At 59.3% G+C, this 19,346-nt stretch overlaps 8 protein-coding genes across 8 annotated transcripts in view; 3 read left to right on the top strand and 5 right to left on the bottom strand.

Moving 5' to 3' along the window:
* Window positions 1–26: 26 nt before the first annotated feature.
* On the bottom strand, window positions 27–4,187 carry SPRG_11487 (hypothetical protein; the record flags this gene model as incomplete). The annotated part of the gene is made up of 8 exons (XM_012350494.1): window positions 2,786–4,187; window positions 2,243–2,733; window positions 1,684–2,189; window positions 1,522–1,629; window positions 1,233–1,471; window positions 757–1,184; window positions 497–702; window positions 27–438 (listed from the first exon to the last, which is right to left on the bottom strand). The coding sequence occupies exons 1-8, from the start codon at window positions 4,161–4,163 to the stop codon at window positions 27–29; spliced, it is 3,768 nt and encodes a 1,255-aa protein (XP_012205884.1). The 5' UTR covers window positions 4,164–4,187.
* An 828-nt stretch (window positions 4,188–5,015) lies between these two features.
* Window positions 5,016–9,180, bottom strand: SPRG_11488 (hypothetical protein; the record flags this gene model as incomplete). Its single annotated transcript, XM_012350495.1, has 18 exons — window positions 8,992–9,180; window positions 8,727–8,940; window positions 8,620–8,676; window positions 8,380–8,571; window positions 7,941–8,322; window positions 7,789–7,888; window positions 7,603–7,744; window positions 7,403–7,553; window positions 7,138–7,352; window positions 6,828–7,080; window positions 6,526–6,776; window positions 6,304–6,454; window positions 6,060–6,259; window positions 5,940–6,004; window positions 5,755–5,893; window positions 5,380–5,701; window positions 5,203–5,317; window positions 5,016–5,145 (listed from the first exon to the last, which is right to left on the bottom strand). The coding sequence occupies exons 1-18, from the start codon at window positions 9,123–9,125 to the stop codon at window positions 5,016–5,018; spliced, it is 3,213 nt and encodes a 1,070-aa protein (XP_012205885.1). The 5' UTR covers window positions 9,126–9,180.
* A 595-nt stretch (window positions 9,181–9,775) lies between these two features.
* On the top strand, window positions 9,776–15,426 carry SPRG_11489 (hypothetical protein; the record flags this gene model as incomplete). Its single annotated transcript, XM_012350496.1, has 7 exons — window positions 9,776–11,500; window positions 11,557–11,832; window positions 11,886–12,161; window positions 12,207–12,363; window positions 12,425–13,201; window positions 13,267–13,619; window positions 13,675–15,426. 7 exons carry the CDS (start codon window positions 9,776–9,778, stop codon window positions 15,424–15,426), a joined length of 5,316 nt encoding a protein of 1,771 aa, XP_012205886.1.
* Window positions 15,427–15,869: 443 nt separating this feature from the next.
* SPRG_11490 (hypothetical protein) lies at window positions 15,870–16,471 on the bottom strand. The gene is made up of 2 exons (XM_012350497.1): window positions 16,242–16,471; window positions 15,870–16,189 (listed from the first exon to the last, which is right to left on the bottom strand). Exons 1-2 carry the CDS (start codon window positions 16,390–16,392, stop codon window positions 16,035–16,037), a joined length of 306 nt encoding a protein of 101 aa, XP_012205887.1. The 5' UTR covers window positions 16,393–16,471; the 3' UTR covers window positions 15,870–16,034.
* Window positions 16,472–16,965: 494 nt separating this feature from the next.
* SPRG_11491 (hypothetical protein) lies at window positions 16,966–17,560 on the top strand (the record flags this gene model as incomplete). Its single annotated transcript, XM_012350498.1, has 1 exon — window positions 16,966–17,560. One exon carries the CDS (start codon window positions 16,966–16,968, stop codon window positions 17,530–17,532), a length of 567 nt encoding a protein of 188 aa, XP_012205888.1. The 3' UTR covers window positions 17,533–17,560.
* On the bottom strand, window positions 17,510–17,882 carry SPRG_11492 (hypothetical protein). The gene has a single exon (XM_012350499.1). The coding sequence runs from the start codon at window positions 17,822–17,824 to the stop codon at window positions 17,594–17,596; it is 231 nt and encodes a 76-aa protein (XP_012205889.1). The 5' UTR covers window positions 17,825–17,882; the 3' UTR covers window positions 17,510–17,593.
* Window positions 17,883–18,207: 325 nt separating this feature from the next.
* SPRG_11493 (hypothetical protein) lies at window positions 18,208–18,639 on the top strand. The gene has a single exon (XM_012350500.1). It carries the CDS (start codon window positions 18,251–18,253, stop codon window positions 18,602–18,604), a length of 354 nt encoding a protein of 117 aa, XP_012205890.1. The 5' UTR covers window positions 18,208–18,250; the 3' UTR covers window positions 18,605–18,639.
* A 362-nt stretch (window positions 18,640–19,001) lies between these two features.
* SPRG_22282 (hypothetical protein) overlaps window positions 19,002–19,346 on the bottom strand; it is a gene marked incomplete at both ends in the record, with an annotated part of 623 nt that continues 278 nt past the window's right edge. Inside the window, one exon of the mRNA XM_012350545.1 lies at window positions 19,002–19,311. Coding sequence (XP_012205935.1) covers window positions 19,002–19,311 — 310 coding nt within the window. The remainder of the gene's footprint in view (window positions 19,312–19,346) is intronic.

The following is a 19,346-nucleotide window of genomic DNA, read 5'->3' on the forward strand; positions in this document are numbered from 1 at the left end:
GCAACCTAGACACAACTCCTTTCAAATCAAGAGAGAAAGGTCAAAAGCTCATACGTTTCTCGCTGCTCGAGGACTTGGACGCGGTATTTGAGTCGCTCGACGAGGTGGATGTCGGCGCCAAGAGCGCCCGGCCCGACGACCGCGTCGTGCTCGGACTCGAGCTCTTCGATGCGCCGCTCGAGCTGGCGCTTCTTGGCGTGGACAGCAGCGAGGTCGTCGTCGAGAGCTTCGAGGCGTGACGCCATCGCGTCGAGGCGTTTGATCTTAGCGACCACGTCCGACGCTTGCAAATGCGCGACCGTCGACTCGAGAATTGCGATGCGCTGGCGCTGCGTCTCGAGCTGCCCCGCGTAATGATTCGACGTGTGTTCGAGCTGCATCGAGAGCGTATTGATCTGGAGCTGGGCCGCGCGCTGGGCCTCCACCGCTTGCTCGTACCTAGTCCCTTTAGCGTGAGCCCTCGTAGAAGCAGCGAGATTCAACAAGAGAGGTGTACCGATCTGCAAAGGCTTGGTAGTTGGCCTTGATCCCGACGATCTTTTGCTGGAGCTGACCGATGATTGCGTCATCGTCGGAGCGCGCGCTTAACTCGTGGAGCCGTGCTTCAAGCGCATCGACTTCGTCCCGGCGCCGCGTCTGGCGCAGCGCGAGCGTGTTGGCCTGTGACGCGGCCAGCGTCGCCACCTCCTTTTGTTTTTGCACCTATTTTCACCCATCAATCATATCGACAATTCTTCATGGTGCGAGAAATTGTACCTGACGCTCCAACGACCCGCAGAGCTGCTCGAGTTCGGCAATGCGCTGCTCGTACACGTCGTGGACGTTGGTGCTGGACGGCGCTGGCTCCGGCGTTGTCTCGGGCATGCCTGCTTCGAGCTCTTTGATACGCGCCAGCTGCGACTGCACTTGAACTTCAAGCGCTTGGACGCGTTCGTTTTGCAGCTTGTCGATCGACTCGCCATTCAGGCGCGCGAAGAGCTGTGCGTTCTGGTGTAGCAGCGACGCGTGCTGAGCTGGCAGCTCGAGCGTCGCGAGGTAGTGCGCGTGGCGGTCCGTGTACTTTTCCAGCAGCGCTGCGTGCTTTGTCTGGAGTCGCTGGAGCTCGGCGAGGACGCCGTCATAGTGGCGCTTGAGTACACTCTTGGTCAGCGCCGTCTCCATGTGCTGGAGCCGACTCAACGCGCCTAGGGCCGGAGATATTTCAACATATCAATGTATCAAGTTGGACATACCCTCGCGCCACGCCTCGAGGTACTGGATGCGCACCTTGAGCGTCTTTTCCAGGGCGAGGAGGTCGTCTTCGGCGGCGACGCGGCGTGTAAACTCGGTCTGTTTTTCTTCCCGCACCAAGTTGAATTCGCGTGCGAGCCGTGCTTGGTTGACTTCGAAAATGGCCACTTGCCGCGTGAGCGACACGACAGTCTGCTGCATTTCGCCCTCCTTCTCGAAACTCTGCAGCATGAGCTCGTACCTACCTCGATTTTTATGCTCCTTGTATCCGCGAACAGCAAAAAGGAATACCGATTGAGCTTGATGGATGCTTCGTCGACGTTGGCGGTCATGGTTGCGAGCTGCGTCTCTAGCGACGCCCGGCGCTCGGCAAACGTTTGCTGCAGCGCGATATGCTCGCTACATCCAGCATACACGCTACATGAGGAGGGGACGAGGCTATCGATGCACTACCGATAGAGCACGGTGTGGTTGTCTTGGACGCTGGCCAAAAGACCTTCGAACCCCTCGAGCTTGCTGCGGAGGCTGTGGTTCTCCAACGTCACGTGCGTGAGTTCGTCCAAGCACGTGTCGAGCTCGATCGCCCACTGCGTCTGCTCTTCCATCTCGTCCTGTGTCTCGAGAATCACATGGCGCCGTCCGTCGTTCTTCGCCGTCTCGTGTGTTGTTGTCTCCTGCTGCGTCGGCAAATGATGATGCAAGCCGCGGGCTTCGAGCGCCTTGGAGACCGCGGCCGCAATCTCATCGGCGGACGGCGGCGGTTCTTGCAGCACGACGCTTGCGGGCGACAAGAGACCGGATGTGTGGACGCTGGCGTGCTTGGTGAGTCGCGGATGCTCCAACACAATCTCGTCTTGTGATGGTGCTGGCGCACTCATGTCACCGCCGCCAAGGTCTCCAAACTCCGAACTCTCGTCGCTGCTCTCGTCGTCTGATGCGACCGCTGCCTCGCGCATGACCTAGGCCATTTATATCAATGTATCAACTTCAGATCCACCAAGAACGGCATTACCTGCATGTGCTCACGCATGTGGCTTTGCAATGCCTCGGTCGCGCGCCACACTTCGTCTTTAACCGTGGTCGCCCACTCGGGCGGACCGTTCGTTGGCGCCTGATTTGACGCGGCCACGACCGCCGAGAGCCGAGCGACGTCGGCTTGCAGCTGCGTGTTGGCGTCGTACAGCTTGCGTAGCTCTGCGCTCGTATCTCTTGTCGGCGACAAAGGACGAGGCGGCGCAGAGGCGTCAACTGTGTCGCCGTTCTGAAGCCGGTAGATGAGCTCTTGGACTTGATCGTATTGGGCACTGGTGAGTCCGTGGTGCTCAAAGAGGTAGGCCCCCGTCTTCTTGGCTTGGTCTCTGAGCTTGGTAAGCAGCGCAACGCGCTCGTCCTCCAAGGCCGCGACTTGAGCTTCGAGCTGGTGGATGAGCGCGAGGTTGCCTTGGACGCTTGTCTCCAAGACCAGATCCGGGTACTCGAACTCGTCTGGCTTGCCCGCGTCGCCTACGCAGATTGATGAAGAAATTGTGTACCGATATGAGAGAACGGGACGCACGTTTGAGCCGGGTACACGCCGCTTGGAGCTTGGAGATGGCGTCCTTGTGGCGACTGAGCTCGACGCGCAGCGCCGCATTCGCACTCTCTTGCGCGCTCAAGTCGCTTCGGAGCTTCTTCTGGTGCCGGACGACGTCGGTCAAGCCGGCCTTGGCTTCGTACTTGGCGTTCCACGCCTCGGCTTCCCGGCACTGCGACTCGATCGCGACGCAGCGAGCTTCCATGTCGGTGAGGAGCCCCCGCTGCTCCTTGACGCGTGCTTTCCACACGTCGACGTCGCGAAGCGCGTCCTGTGCTTGCTGCCGCTGGACCTGCACCGTCGCCTCGAGCTGTTTGATATCGTCTTTCGGCACAAAACTCGCGGCCATCGTGCTCAAATCGGCGTTCTTTTGAGAAATTTTGGTTTTGAGTTCGGCGATCTGCGCCTTGTCCTGGAGACGCATGTCTTGCAGCACGAGGATCTTGGCTTCGAGATCGCTCAGCGCAGCGTCCTTGACATCGTTCGACGTCGTCGATATGGCTGTTGTCGCGGTTGTGCTCGCCTGTGTAAAGGAATTAGTGTGAGGAGAGATAGGGGCGTCGCAACGCACCTCGAGTTCGCGCACTCGGAGCTTCCACTGCTCAAGTTCCGCATGCAATCCGCGCCGTTCAGCGTCAAACTTGGTTTTGAAGTCCGCGATCATCGCATCCACGTGCGCTTCGGCCGCGTCCATCTCGAGGATCTTGCGCTCGAGGCCTTGCTTCTCCGCGTCGTGGGACTCGATCTTGTGGAGGAGCTCCGTCACTGCCGTCGTGCGATCATCGAGCGCACTTGAGAGCGCCGCCTTCTCGTCGTCGGCGACCTGCAGCTTGGCTTCGGCGTCCAAAGCGACGCGCGAGAGCTTCTCGACAGCAGTACGAAGCTCGTTGTTATCATCTCGCAGCTGCTCGTTCTCGCGGAGGGCCGCGTATAGCTCGTCGCGGCGGCCGTCGCTGTCGTTCTTGAGACGCGCGAGCTCATCGGCTTGCAGAACACTTGACTTGGCCACGAGGGCGGCGGCCAGTTGTGCATGGGACGCGTCGAGCTTTGCCAGTTGATCCGCAAGCGCCGCTTCACGCGCGAGCGACGCATCGAGCTTGGCTTGGAGCTGCGTGACCATCTCGTTATGGGGTTCGTCTTCATCTTCTGCGATCGTTGCGACGCGGGCCGTGCGCGGGGTCTGGACTTGCTCGCGCAGGTCGGCGTTCATGGCCTCGAGCGTGGCGACTTGCTGGCCCAGCGACGCCGAGTGCTCATGGAGCTTGTCGTTCTCGAGCTGAAGCTCTTCCACGTCGCGGCGAAGATGCTCGAGCTCCTTCTGGACTGCCGAGCAGTCGGCCCGCGGACACGGCGATGCCATCGGTCGGGAATATCTTGGACAGCTCCTCTCGCCAATTGGCTGAAAAGGCCGCCGAAAAGACACGCATTTGCACCAATGGCATTGCCACCAGCAGAGTTGAAACTAGGAAGGATGTCCTAAACGGTCTACGGTATGTATGCTGTACGTTTCGGCAATGTCCTTGTTTTCGCCATACAGTCCATGTTCGAGCATAAACCGAACGCGGCAACACTCACGCTGGTGCACGACGTGGGTGAGGTCTGTGGGCGGTCGCATCATTCTTCAATTTGACCGATGGCAGCGAGAACTCCACAGCCATCGAGGCTCTTCGTCGCAAGCAGCTTCTTCGAGACCTCGCGATTGCCAAAGAGAAGCTCGCAGAAGGCATGGCATGGCACGCATCCAGTGCGACGAGAAGCAGGCCGCGATGCAACGCGCCGTCGACCTTGAGCTCCAGTTGAGATCGCCAAGGAAGAGATGCAAGAGCTCCACCGCCAACGCAGCGGGCCGGAGGTGGTGGGCGACTTCTTGCATCGGGTCTGCGCTGGCTGGGACGGGAAGAATGGCGCGTTTTACAAGGCGCTGATCCATGCGGCGTTGGTAGATCCCGAGACGTTGAAGCAACTCCAGCGTTGTCATTATTTCCATGGTCTGTCTCCAAGCGATTGTATCTTCTCGTTAACCATCTCTCAACTAGGACGAGCGAGGTCGTGTCGGTGGATCACGCCTCGGTGCACTTGGTGCTGTGCGATCCTTCTACATCTAGTTGTGTATGGCCGGCGTCGTGCTATAGCATCAGCAGACACCAAGAGACAATGAAAGGTTGTGGATTCTTTTTCTATACAAAGTAGTGCTTGACGGATGGAGTGACATTTATGCGTTCGGCGTCTCGGTGTTGAGGAGTGCGTCCTTGGACTTGGCCTCGGCCAGCTGCTTGCGCGGCGTCGAGAGGTCCGCTGTAGCCTCACCGCTTGCCTTTAGCGGTGCATACGCCGGCGCCTCCCTACCCACGCGCCATCAATCCCATTTTTCTGCTTCAATTGCGACAGAGGCTACGTACTGTCCCGTCGCGGCCTTGAACGTTTGGCGCAAGTACACGATTTCATCCGACAAAAGCTGCTTCTCGACCTCGAGTTTCTTGCATTGGACTTCGAGCTCGTCGTACGGCAGCTTGGCTACACCCAAGAATGGTGATACCTCTCAGAACCCAACTTGTGGGTCGGTGGTTAGGACCAACCTGTCGCGGTGCCGCCGAGGAGACTCACAATCGTTGGGTTACCCGTGCTGATTGCGTCTTTCGGCGGGTCCAAAATGTAGGGGTTGATGTAGAGCTGGAACTCGAGCCGGTGCGTCTGAAGGTACTGGACGAACTCGGCCGTGACGCACGGCACGTGGTGCACATGCGAGTAATTGAAGACGGGGTTGCGCGTGTTTTGCTCGACGCTTTCGGTCGTAAAGAGCTCGCCGAGGAACTCGTACTGGACATACGCCAAGTCCGTAATCATGGGCAACCCCGTCGCGCCCTTGATCTCGAGCTTGTACGTCCACGACTTGCCGACCTATTGTATCACGTAAGAAATTAATGGACAATATTGTCCATGCGTCGACAGACCAGATCCATGGGGCCATCAATGTCTTGGATGTGGTCTGGGTTGTGCTGCGCCTCGTCTTCTGCGCTCAGCGGCGTCCACACGACCTCAAGCTTCCCGATCGTGTTGAACGGTGGCACCGCGTTCTTGATGTTCATGCGACTACCTCGTCTTTCGTGCAAGGAATATTCGATGAGAGTTGGCGAACCTTTCGTCCGGATCGGTCTCGAGGTTGTACAAGAGATACTCGGGAAAGTTGGTCGCACTGCCGACCTAGATATTTGATACGCCGTGAGTCGAAGCAGTGAGCGTTCGACGGTCATTCTACGTGGAACGAGTTGTCGAAGAGGAGTGTGATTGGATCGTGGCCCATCGGCGACGTGTACTCGCGGTTGTTGGCGATCGCGTTCTTGAGAAACGCAACTTCGTCTTTCAAGAGCGAGTACGCTTTCACAAACTCAAAGACATCGAGCAAGATCGTCTCGTCGGTTTTGCTGTTGTGGACCTTGACCTTGACCTGCGGAATGCCTAGACAAAGTGCATTCTATTTACGACAACCGACGAAAATCTACCTTGGCCATCCCCGCCCGTGCCTTTGAGCGCCGTCTCAAAACTCAAAACGTCGCGATTGAGCACATGGACGATCTGCTTGAGCTCGTTGATCTTGGGCAAAACGTCCCGCAGCTCTTGGTCGTTGACTTGTCGCGCGAGTCGCTCCTTCTCCTAAAATGCACAAGAATCATTTTAATACATCCAACAAATTCATGCAAAAAGTCAAACAAAAGGGTGTCAACCTGCTGTTCGAGCTCTTGCAGCTTGCGTTCTTGCTCGGCAACTTCTTCCGGTGTCGCCGATGAGAGTGCTTCGGACCGCGCGGCCTGAGCTTGGGCCTTTTGCTCTTCCCACGCGGCCTTTTCCGCTTCAAACTGCAGCCGCTGCGCCTCCAGCGCTTGCATTGCCGCTTTATCTTGGCTCTGGAGCGCCTCTTGGAACTCGTGCGCCGCATCGTCGGCGGTCGGTGGCTCCTTCCCCGGGTCCTCGCGGCCTACGCACCGAAAAATGATGTTTGGGCGAGGTAAAGGGCTAGGGTACTGACCCGGGTAGCGGAAGAGCATAAGTTCGTTGCCAATCACGACGCGATCGAACGCAGCAAGCTCCACGCGCGTGCCTTTCTCGAGTTTCTTGCCATTGTGCATCGTGTCGCCGTTGCCACCGACGAGCGTGACCACGCTGCCAGTGTCGGCGCCAGCTTCGGAGAGCACGGGCGGGGATTTCTCAAAGCTGCAGTGGCCGTCGACGACCGAGAGCGCCATGGGCTTGATGTCACCTTTCGTGCCCACGATGGTCACCTAGTACATCCATTATTGACACTTTAGCCACTCGGTTTGTATCAAATCCATCCCTACTTCTTTCGTGAGCAGGTACATGAAGCGCTGCGACCGGTAGGCGTCGACGTCGAGGTTGATCAAGTACGGCAGCGTCGTCTTCTCTTCAAAGAACGTGAGCGAAATCCCCCGCTTCTCGTACTCCTCCTTCTGCCGCTGCATGGCCTCCTCTTGGGCCTTGGCCGCGGGCTTGGACCCGCCGTCGCCGCCATCGCTCGTCTCGCCCGAGAGAACACCTAAGTTCATCGACCACCTTAGAAAAGTATGCCGTAGATCATAGAAAGACCTTCGAGTTCGCGTTGCTTCTGGGCAAGGAGGGCGCTGATCTTGTCGACTTGGTCGCTGCCGCCGCCGCCGCCACCCATCTTGGCCATCTTTTCGTTCTCGGCCTTAAGCATCGCAACAAGGTTCTTCATCTCGTCGAGCTCTGCCATGAGCTACATGACCAACGATGCGCTCTGCGACATGGTGGCCAGAAAGAGGTACCTTGCGTTCTGCGGGCGACGCGGCCGCCGATGCCTTCTTGGGCTGGAGCTTGATGACAGACGCGTTCTTGGCAAAGCCGAGCGTGGAAAAAGTGTAGTTGAGATACGTCACTTCGGGTCGGACGGCGCAAAAGAGGTAGGTTCTAAGACCATTTTCAAACGGTGGAGAATATTGTCGTATGCGTACCGGGCTTGGAGCATCGTGTCCTTGAGGTACTTGCAGAGAAAGTACGAGTTGCAGCCTGGGATGCTCGCGCCCGGCTTGAGCGTCTTCTTCTGGACAGCCTCTGGATATATACATATTGGTACCGTAAATGTACGATAGGAAGGAGGACGTACCCGCCATCTTCATGAAGAACTGGGCCATTTCCGTCAAACTCAGATTGATCTTCTTGCCCTGGTCCTGAAGCTCCTTGGATTTCGACGCATCCTGGTGCGGTCCAAGGTACTTCATCTCGATCGACCCGTCGTCGAACACGAGCTTTTGGTAGTTGGCGTACACAATGTCCCCGGCAGGCTCGGTGCCGGCCAAGTCGCAGACGTAGATACGCCCGCGCTGCTTCATGCCTTCGCGCTCCGGGTCGGGCTTCTCGACTTCAAGCGTCATGATGCAGTGGCCGCGCGTCGACTGGTGGTTGAACTGCGTCGGTGCAATCGCTTTGCGCGAGTTGGCGCTCATAAATGTCCGGCGGAGATCGTTCCAGTCCTTGAGCACGACGCCCTATCCGGACCGTTGGATCCTTTTTTGTATACAAGTGGACACGATTGTCATATGTACCTGGCACCACTCAATGTCCATAAAGCCATCCGCGTCCTTGCGCATGCCGTTCTTGTACTGCTGCTCTTGGGCCATCGGCGACATGAGGTCGCGGACCGTGTCGACGACGTTTTGAAAGTACTTCATCGTGATCTTCCACCCATCCTGCTTCTCCTTGAAGAGGTTGTACGCGAGCCGCGGAAAGATGCCCCACTACATGATTATCATCCTCTTCAGAAACATTCTCAGGATGTGGTGTACGAGCGGATGCGGCTCTTCGTGCTTGAACCACGCCTCTGGAATGTCCACAGCGTCGGGCTAGAACCATGGCCATGAGCGTCGTAGCCTGTGTAGCGTAGAGAGTGTACGCCAAAGACGGTAAACGTTTTGCCCGACCCGCTGAGGCCGTAGGCGAACATGACGACCGCGTTGCCGCCCAAGAGGTCGTCCTTGATCTTGGCGCCGCATGCCTCGTACGCCATGGCCTGGTCCACAAGCAGCATGTTGTCGGCAGGCAGCGAGTCGCCCTTGACGTGGCGCTTGTAGCCGTACGCGCTCCACCACGCCCAGCTAAAGGCAAACCTAGAGCCATAGAGAATGGTCATGGCCCGTAGCATGGCTTGTCGACGGTACCGCGTCGTCGAGTATGTCGAGTTGATGAGCTCGACCTCGCCTTCCTCATCACCCTTCTGTGTCATGACGACGCCGAGCGTGTCATCGATCGTGAACGGCCGGCACCGGATGCACACCTTGATGCTCACGCTCATGCTGGTGCAATCTGGCAGATGCGATCTGCGATCTTTCGCTTCGGCGACGCTTGAGATCTCGTGCCACAATCGGAATTTCGAGACAAAACAGGGTCTTTTTAGGTCAATAACACTATTTCTTGCCGTTTCTATCGATCGATTGCCAGAGGTTTAATGCTTGCTTGTCAGTCGCCCGTGGCGTCGGCTTCGTATCGACCATGCGCAAACCAAGACATGGGATGCCTATCTACAAGCAAGGCGCTCTAGTAGAGGAGCTTGTGGCGCGATGCACGACTACGAGCGCGAGGACTTGTACCGGTATCAGTCTAATGAGGAGGGATAACATTGATTCTCTGTCACGAGTCCATGCATCGGTGCGATGCTATGGAGGAGTGCGCTTCTTCCAAGTAGTAGTATTTAGCTCGTTCATCGTAGAGTGCCTGGGCACTGTGCGTGTTGAGCACTGACGGAAGACGTGGTCGAAATGATGCATACACTAATTCCGGACGCAAAGGTTGCCGCGCGTGCGATCAATTGTGAGAGGTTTTGAGTTTTCAAACTCGGCTTTTTGAATTTTGAAGCCCAGCTGGGTCGACCAGTGAGTGATTCGCTGCCGCGGGATGGACGTCCGAGGCGCAGGTAGACGCTTCGCGCATGATGGCCGGCAGCTCATGGAGAAGCATGCGTACCTAGAGAAGGAAAACTGGAAGCTCAAGAAGACCCTCAAGCGCAAGACCCCCGGCGTCGAGATGCCATCCATCCACGTCTCCAACCAAGCCTCGTCCCCTCGCAAGCTCCCGGCGCAGGCCTCGTCCTTCATCGCGTCTGACTTCCGCCACGTGCCCCAGCTCGACTTTGGGTCAGTCGAGATTGGCCAGACAAGGACGCTATCGCTCGGCTTCCTCAACCCGAGCGACCATGGCGTCGCCCACATCGTCGTCGAGGACGTGCTGCCAAAGGCCTTTGGCTCCGAGTTCTACGTCCATGCGCACGAGGCGATCGTCGTCCCGATGCAGTCCTCCGCGACGATTGACGTGGTCTTTACGCCGACCAAGCCCGGCCGCGTCCACGCCAAGCTCCACGTGCGCCTGAACAAGCGCTTCAAACTCTTTTGCACGCTCACCGCCACCGCAACAGGGACCGCGCTCGCATCGTCATCGTCCTCGTCCTCGTCTGCCAAGCGCGCCAAGGTATCGTCGACATCCTCCTCGTTGGCAGCGTCGTACGCGTCGACGTCGTCGACGATCTTGCGCAAGGCAGGGAAGCCCGAGACGTCGACAAGCCAGCTCTGGAAGAAGCGACGCATCGTCTTTGACGACCAATGGATCCCCAAGCAGGAAGAAGGTTTCCAGAAGTGGCTCAACTTTACGCTCCTCGGCGCCCATTTTGCCGAGATCAAGGACGAGACGCCGCTCACGACCGACCGGTATTACCAGCTGCGGCTGCTTGCAATCCGCCGACTCGAGTCCAAGATCCGGCAGGCAGCGCACGCCGTGTACAACCACAACCACACGGACCATGTCCTGTACCGTCTCCAGCGGGAAATCACGGCCAAGCGACTCACGATCCGAACCGACCGCCCACTGCATGTCGACGTCGGTCTGCAGAACGAGCTCATGACGCTTCTCAATCACTACCACCCGCTTTGGCTCACGCTCGGGCTCGAAGTTGTGCTCGGCCTCCGCATCGTCGAGTCCCTCGGGGAGCTCATCCATCCGACGTCCTCGTCGTCGCACATGCCGCTCTTTCTACGTCGGCTCATCGCCGAGCGCATCACGAACGACCCGGTGCTCGCGCTCAAGCACCCGTCGCTGCATCTGGGCGTCAATCGGTCCGAGGCGTACTTGGCCAAGCTCCGCGTCCACACGCTTGTCAAGTGCTTCATGCTTGTCTACTTCCTCGACAAGGCGCATGCGCAGCGCCACGTCGACCATATTGCGCTGCCATGCCTCTTCCGGCCGTCGAGCAGTGTCAAGAGCTCCAAGCAGATTTTGTATGATTTTTGCCAAAAGTTTCTGAGCCAAGAAGGGAACGTGCTCCGGCACCTCGGCAACCTCGAGTATACGGTCGCCTACGAGCAAAGCGTCCTTGAGGAGATGGACATGCAGGTCGAGAACCTCGCCATGGACCTTCGCGACGGCGTCCGACTCGTACGCTTGCTCGAGACGCTTGTGCCCGGCGCGGTCTTGAGCCCGCAGCTGCGCTTGCCAGCCGTGTCGCGGCTCCAGAAGGTCCACAACGTCAAGGTCGCGCTGTCGTTTTTGGAGGAGCACTGCCAATTGCAGCTCAACGCGGTCGAGTCGAGCTGCGCCGTGACCAACTACCAGCCGACGACGATTGGGCCCAAGGACATTGTCGACGGGCACCGTGAAAAGACGCTTGCGCTCCTCTGGAAGGTACCCTACTTCTTCCTTTCTGTACTGGAGTCCTATATACTCATGATGGAGTTTAGCTCATTAGCCATTTCAAGATCTCGCACGTCGTCGACGTCGCCTTGGTTGCCACCGAAATTGACCGTGTGAAGCGCCGGTGGTCGGGCCTCGCCGCGCAAGTCTACGCGACGATCCACGACGGCGATGTCAACGACAACAACCGGTCGATTCCGCAGTTGCTGCTCGAGTGGTGCCGCGTCGTGTGTGCCAACTACCACCTCGCGATCCACAACTTTACCGCGTCGTTTGCCGATGGGAAAGCGCTCTGCCTCATGGTGCACTACTACCACCCGCGGGTATAAGTCCTATCCATGTGTGATGATGATGGTGTATAACTCTTCAAAATTAGTTGCTTGAAAAGTCCGACATGCACTGGACGACGAGTGATCGGAGCGACAAGGACCGCATTGGCCACGACGAGTTTGAAGCGCTTTTGTCGCAAGAGCGCGCCAACTTTGCACTCGTGAACGCCAAAGTCAAGCTCCTCGGCCAAGTCCCGGTCCTCGTGCCCGAGTTTGACTCGAACAATTTGCCCGAAGAGAAGATCATCATGACGTTCGTCGCGTACCTGCACTCGCGTCTCCTCGGCGCAAGCAAGGAGATCCACGCTGCGTTTACGCTCCAGGTACGACGACGGCCCTGCATAACATGAGAAACTGATTTGGTGTAGCATTGGTGGGTACCCCGCTTTCGCCGTTTGCGCCGGACCAAGCGCGACCACGCGGCGCGCGTCATCCAGCGCTTTTGGTACACGACGTCGCACAACCGGTTTGCGATCCGCTGTGTGCAGCGCCTCCTCTACTTGGCCCGGAAGCTCCAAGCATTTGGTCGCATGGTGGTCTGCCGGTCGCGGTATCTCCGCCACCGCGCCCAAATGGCTACGAAAAGTCCCGTCCGGGTGCCAATCAAAGCTCGGTGGTCTCCCAATCGTCGTGGCGTCGCCTGTTCGCGTGCCCGTCGTCGCACCACCGGCTCCCGTCGTGGCGCCACGATCCACGGTGGTCTATGCGCCGCTGTCGCCGACGCTGACCACAGTCCGCGCGCCTCGGTCACCGGTCGTCGCAGTGTATGCATCTCGGTCGCCGCCCGTGGCCGTCTTTGCACCGCCGTCGCCGCCTGTAACGGTCCCTGCCCCGCTGTCGCCGCCTCACTCGGACGAAGCCGACCCAACACCAGAGGTTGTCGAGGTTGACAACAACTACGACTTTGATGCGGCCGCAGCGTGCATTCAACGAGCCGTCCGCGCGTGGCTCGCCGACATTCGCGCGTCCCGAGCCGCCTTTCGCCTCGCGATGGAGCAAGCGCAGAGCGCCGTCCGTCTCCAACAGTGGTGGCGCATGTATCGCCGCGTCTCGTACACCAAGGCACTCTGGCAAACGATGGCCTTCCACCTGCGTTCGTTGCGCGACGCGGCGGCCGTGACACTGCAGCGCGCGGTCCGGCGCCGCCAGACGCAAGCGTTCTGGTACGCCCTCGTCTACTACGCGCGTCTCCAAAGTCGCCAAGTGGTCGCGGCGACCAAAATCCAGCGCTGGATCCGCGGCAAGGGCACGCAGAAGGTGCAGCATTTGTGGTCGACCATGGTCGTGCTCCTGCGGCAAAAGGAACAAGCGGCGGCGACGCGGCTCCAGCGCTGGTGCCGACGCCGTCTCGAATGGCCGCCTTGTACCGCGTCCAGGCGACGTGGTATGCGCTCGCAAACGCACTCCTCGAGCAGCAGCACGATGCAGCGACGACGCTGCAATTCTGGTACCGCAAAGCCATGCGGCTGTATGAGCGCAAGCAGCGCTGGGTCGACGTCATCCTCGCCGTCCATTACGAACGCTGCGACCAAGCCGCCGTGGTGATTCAAACGGCGTGGCGCCATGCCAAGCGTCGAGCCACTGTCGCCGTGTGGCATGATCTCATCAACCACGTGCTCGAACGCCGCCGACACGAGCTCTGGGACGCCTACACGACGGCGGCCGCGACACGGCTCCAGCGCGCCTTCCGACGGTACCGGGTCGTGTGCGTGCGGTGGCGCTGGACCGCCCTTGCCGTCGCCGCCAAGCACGCCCACGAAACGACGTCCGTGGCCGCAGCCGTGCGTCTCCAGACGTGGTGGCGCCAATACGCGCATACGTGGGCCCATCAAAAAGTGGTGGCTCGACGCGGTCGCCGTGCTCACGTACCACGACCACGCCGCGCGCGTCATTCAAGAGGCGTGGTATAAGGCGTGTCGTCGGGCACAGGTCCGCGACTGGTTTCTCAACGTCATTGCTGCCGTGCGTGAGCTCGAAGCCAATGACGCCGCCGCGATCGTCGTGCAGCGCTCTTGGCGCAAGGCGGTTTTGCGTGCCTCGTGGCGCACCTTGGTCGCCGACGTGTACCGCGCCAACCAGGCCGCGCTCGTGGTGCAAACCGCGTGGCGCACGTCGCAGCGCCAGTACCTCGTGCGGGCGTGGTGGACAGACACGACCGCGAGCCTCCGCGTCCAGCGGGGTGCGCGCGAGATGGAAGCAGCCACGACGCTCCAGTCCATGTGGCGCGAGTACAAGCGCCGGACGATCCTCCGGTCGTGGTGGACGCACGTCATCACGCTGCTGTACGAGCAACGTGACGCTGCAGCCGCGCAGATGCAGACCGAGGCCAAGGAGCTGCAGCACCACGCCGCCAAGACGCTTCAAAATTGGTGGGTCGAGGTGCAGCGCCGGTCGCGCGTCCGGGCCTACTGGACGCAACTCGTGGTCGTGCTCGAGGAGCAGCGCGACGGCGCCGCGTACATGCTTCAGTCGTGGTGGCGTACGCTGCAGTACAACCGCCGGCTCAAGACGATGCAGGACGAGTGGCACTCGCTCGCCGTGTGCCTCTCCATCCAGCAGCAAGACACGCAGAGCCTCGCGGCGACGCGTATCCAAGACTTTGTCCGGCGCTACCAAAGCCTCCAGTTTCTCAAAAACTGGTGGCTCGGCCTCATCGAGCACGTCCAGTACCGCGAGTCGGCGGCGCGCATCATCCAGGCGTATTGGGCCCACGCACGCATGCGCAAGCAGCAGCCCAAGCCGCGCCGTATCTCGATGCACCGCGTCCTCCCGGGCGACGCGATTCTCAAGCTCCAGTCGTGGTGGCGCGGCACGCTCGTCCGTCGGCAGTACGACCGCCTCTCGCCCGTGACGGCCGTGCGTCATCGCCTCGACGCGGCCAAGACGTCGGCCAACGTCGTCGCCGCCGCGCTCCGCGATCAAAAACCGCTGTTTGTGCAAGAGGAAAAGATCAAGCTCCGTCTCCGGCTCAAGCGCGCGCTTGCGATTCTGCACACGTCGCCGCGCCTCCAAGACATGCTCCACGCGGTGCATACGCTCGAAATGTGCACGCGCCTCAGTCGCGAGTGCTGCGTCGAGTGCTTGTTGCATCAAGTGCCGCGGCTGCTCTACGCGGCGATCCGCAAGTGCAACCGGAGCCGGCCGCAGCTCGAGCTCCTCCACCAGCTGCTGCAGGTGGTCTTGAATCTCTGTTTGCACCAGCAAGGCCGGTTCCACGCGGCCAACATTGCGATCGCCGAAGACGTCGAGGGCCACGCAATGAGCTGCGAGCTCTGGATCGACCTCATGCAAATGCACCGCGACTCGGCCGTGCTCTTTACGCTCAACGCGCGTCTCCTCAAGTATGCGCTCATGTGCCTCGTGCGCGACAACGCCGAGTTTGACGGCCGCCAGCAAGCGCTCTTGAGCGAAGCCCACCGCCGCCTCTCGCTGCTCCACGCGCTCTTTGCGAAACGGGCGCGGACCAAGAGCCTCGTGGAAAAGCAGGTGGCACACAAGGGCAAGGAGGTGCCGGGCCAGTTGCACCCGACGCGCGCCATCTCGATTTTGCAAACGCTCCTCTCGCTCCTCCCGGCGTCGGCGCATTAGACGAGCAACGACGACTATCTATTAGCTCACAGAATATGATCATCTTCGTGTATCCAAGCACTGCATTCTATCGCCGAGCGTTCGCTCTACGCGGGAACGGCAATCGAGATGTTCGTATGCAGCCCTTTGCGATGGAGGGAGCCGTGTCGGAAGAGGCTGGGCAGCTGCGCCACGCCGCTTTCACCGGTAGTGGGGTTGCGAACGATGGAGGGTTACGTGTATGGCAACATGATCGTCGCTTGACTGGGACATGGTAAGGAGGCGCAACGTCAACATGGGCAACCAACACCCTCGACCGCCCGCGGCGACAGACGTGAAGCACGAGGCGCGGGTCGAATTTGGGTGCGCATGATGGAGACATGCTGTCGCGACATGTCTAGCGATCGCGTCGGCGTCGTCAGCAGGAAGATGGGCGGCGACGACGCTGCGTGCAGAAGAGAGAATTCACAGGGTCAAGGACGTCGTGGTATTCAAAAACGCGGCAACGACAAGAGCGAGGACTGGACGCGGACGAAACGAAATCGCTTATATAAGTACGTTGCCAGCTATTCGTCCTCATCTACAGAAGGTCAGCGACGCCAAGATGCTTGCCGCGGCGCGCCGACAAGTTACCTACTCAAAAGCGGCGTCTTCTCGTTCGTGACGCCTTCGACGCGCTCGCTCATCTGCAAGTGCTCGTACGCCGAGCTGCCTTCGTCGGTCTTGCGCGCCTCGACAAAGTAGACGGCAATCGACGCCGCAAACACGCCGGCGTACACGATCGCTACGTCCGAGGGCGTGAGCTCATTGGAATCATGCAGCGATGGCGCATCTACCAGTGTTGTACACGGGGCCGGCGGTCACGTCCTTCCCGAGGCTCTTGATGTACTGCGGCTGGCTCTGCATGAGGAAGCCGAGGAGCCCGAGGAAGATGACACCAAAGGCCGAGAGCATCGAGCAGCACAACGCGCAGCTTTGCTTGGACATGGCGTCGGTCGAATTGCAGAATGGCAAGCACCGGAGCGGCGCAATACAATGCGCGTTTCGACCTTTACATACAAATATCTATATCATAATATAAAATGTCACCAGAAAGTGAGGACGCAGCCGCCGTATCCGGAGGGAGAGGCCCAACGCCGCGAGATGGATTTTATCACTTGGTATTTGTAAGGAAATTAAATACCACGACCGCACCGTGTCTGTGGCTCGCCCATGCCCGTATCCGGACTGCTCCGGACGACTTCAAGGTGATCGCAAGCAAGGATATCGCGGCCACCGACCGCCATGGACCTCGACTGCATGGCGTCAAGACAATGGTGCGACGATACTGAGGAAGGACGCGGTCGTTCCTCGCTAAGAGAACGGGCGACGCGGCGCGAAGAGCAGCGTGGAGCGTGGAGGACGTCGCCAACGTGGGACTAAGCGGACCAAGACGCCCCTATTGTCCACCGCGTCGGTCGTTGCAAGCGTGGCACAAGGCGGGACCAGGCGGGACCAGGCCATGTATGCGTCGAGCAGCGCAGCGCAGCGGTGTAGAGTGCAATCGAGCCCGAGGTGCCGATGACTCCGCGACCAACGCTGGCGCCGTTCATTCAGACGCTCATCGAGATGCTGCAGTCGCGTTCGCCGTGCCTCCATTGGCACGAAGATGGCAAGTCCTTCGACATTCTCGACGTTGAAGCCTTCTCGACGTCGGTGCTCCCGCGCTTCTTCCGCCACAGCAAGTTTACGAGCTTCCAGCGCCAGCTCAACTACTTTAGCTTCCGGAAGCAGTCCCGGCGACAGTCGAGCGTGTGCACGTACGCCCACGAGTCGCTCTCGCTACGAGAGCATGCGCAGGCGCTGCAGATCGTTCGCAAGACAGTGAAGGAGCGCAGCTGCAAGGCCAAGCTGCCCGACGAAGCCAAAGCCAAAGGCGTGCTGGCCTACACGGAGGCGTCGATGGCGTACTCCAAGGCATGGCTCAAACCGCCGCCGCCCAAGCTCGCCGACATGGCCATGGACATGACGCCGCTTGCGTTTGCCTACAGCAGCGAGGCCGATGTGGGTGCGATCGAGGCCCGCATGCCCCTTCTCGACGACGAGATGACGAGTTGGCTCTTGACGCAGTTTGAAGACCAGATCTAGGACCGTGTGTCGACGGTGGATGAATACATAACGTGTGCTGCATTAATCAGTCGCCTTACGCTTACATACGGTCGAGGCATTCGAACTGGACGATGCTGTTGCCGCGGATGACGACCATGCCGAGCTTGTTGGCCTCGGTCGTCGAGACCTCCTCGATGGCCTCTTCCAGCGTGATGTTCATGAACTGGTCGAAGCCACGCAGGACGCCCGAGACCTTGCGGCTGCCATTGAGCTTGATGCAGAGCGTCTTGTCCATGTACTTCTTGAGGTCCGGGCCCGTGTTCTTGCTCATGCTTCCTGGTCGCTCGCTGCTTCTTACACTCCACCACTCACAACGCGAGCGTTCGAAATTCCCCTTTTTCCGATTTTTTAACCAATCCAAATGCAGGAATGTTTTTGGCCAATCCCAACAGGGCATATCTAAGTTTAAAACACATTGCATGTTGTCCACCTGCTCTAAAACAACACCGTAGTATGCTTGTGCTCCATCAACACGCCCGTCTCCCTACATCACATTATACAACTTGAATGAAAGGGCCACGACAAGCGCCTTCATCCCTGTGGGAGCTTTTGTCGCTAGCAAAATGCATCGGACTGGAAAGCCCACCAAGCAACGGCCAATGTGTGGTTTAAACACTTTAAAGTGTATGAAACAGGACCAGATTGTTGCAAACCGCTGGAATCACGCCACATTGCAGATCCAGACCAGCCAGCCAACATGCCCAGCGAGATTCGCCGCCTCCACGTCGAGGACCGCTTCAGCGAGGTCGTCGTGCACAACGGGACCGTGTACCTCTCGGGTCAGCTGGCCGACGACCTCGACGGCGGCATTGCCGCACAAACCGCCGAGACGCTCGCGAGCATCGACCAGTTCCTCGCCGACGCGGGCACGGACAAGTCGCGCATCCTCTCGGTGACCATCTACCTCAAGGACATGGCGGATTACGCCGGCATGAACGCGGTCTGGGACGCGTGGGTCGTCAAGGGCGCGACGCCGGCCCGCGCCACGGTGCAGTCGGCGTTGTACGACCCCAAGGTGCTCGTCGAGATGTCGGTCGTCGCAGCGCTCTAATGCAGTTGGATGAACGATGTCGTTGCACTTGATAGTCTCTGTGTCGCTTGGTCACTCTTTGCAGTGGACTAGAGTAAAGCTTATATCAGCTGCGCACAGGCAGCCACGAGATCGGCTCGTCGCTAAATACGGCGCGGAGTGTATCGTCTCCCGCGTCTCACTTTCCGGGGTTCGCCACCCATGTACGTGTCGAACGGTCCCAGTATTTGTGTTGGTCAGCCCGATGCTCTCGAGTCTTGGCATGTTGTTTTGCTCTGCTTCAACGCGTTTTGCACACGATTTAACTGGAGATCGCAGCCGGAATAAGGCCTTTCCGTGGGATATCAAATGTCTCAGTAAGAGCAATAATCTGCCGGTACTAGCAATTAAGTGCAAAGACATCGTTCATCCAACTGCATTAGAGCGCTGCGACGACCGACATCTCGACGAGCACCTTGGGGTCGTACAACGCCGACTGCACCGTGGCGCGGGCCGGCGTCGCGCCCTTGACGACCCACGCGTCCCAGACCGCGTTCATGCCGGCGTAATCCGCCATGTCCTTGAGGTAGATGGTCACCGAGAGGATGCGCGACTTGTCCGTGCCCGCGTCGGCGAGGAACTGGTCGATGCTCGCGAGCGTCTCGGCGGTTTGTGCGGCAATGCCGCCGTCGAGGTCGTCGGCCAGCTGACCCGAGAGGTACACCGTCCCGTTGTGCACGACGACCTCGCTGAAGCGGTCCTCGACGTGGAGGCGGCGGATCGT

This window comes from Saprolegnia parasitica, assembly GCF_000151545.1.
Source record: "Saprolegnia parasitica CBS 223.65 unplaced genomic scaffold supercont2.66, whole genome shotgun sequence".
Lineage (NCBI taxonomy): Eukaryota > Oomycota > Saprolegniomycetes > Saprolegniales > Saprolegniaceae > Saprolegnia > Saprolegnia parasitica.

Excerpts from the sequence above, each read along its gene's own strand:
- SPRG_11492 (XM_012350499.1), bottom strand. The coding sequence starts at position 17,824 with ATGAGCAAGAACACGGGCCCGGACCTCAAGAAGTACATGGACAAGACG.
- SPRG_11490 (XM_012350497.1), bottom strand. The coding sequence starts at position 16,392 with ATGTCCAAGCAAAGCTGCGCGTTGTGCTGCTCGATGCTCTCGGCCTTT. Across the intron at positions 16,190-16,241 it reads CGGCCCCGTGTACAACACTG|CGATCGTGTACGCCGGCGTG; the intron begins GTAGATGCGCCA and ends CCTCGGACGTAG.
- SPRG_11493 (XM_012350500.1), top strand. The coding sequence starts at position 18,251 with ATGCCCAGCGAGATTCGCCGCCTCCACGTCGAGGACCGCTTCAGCGAG.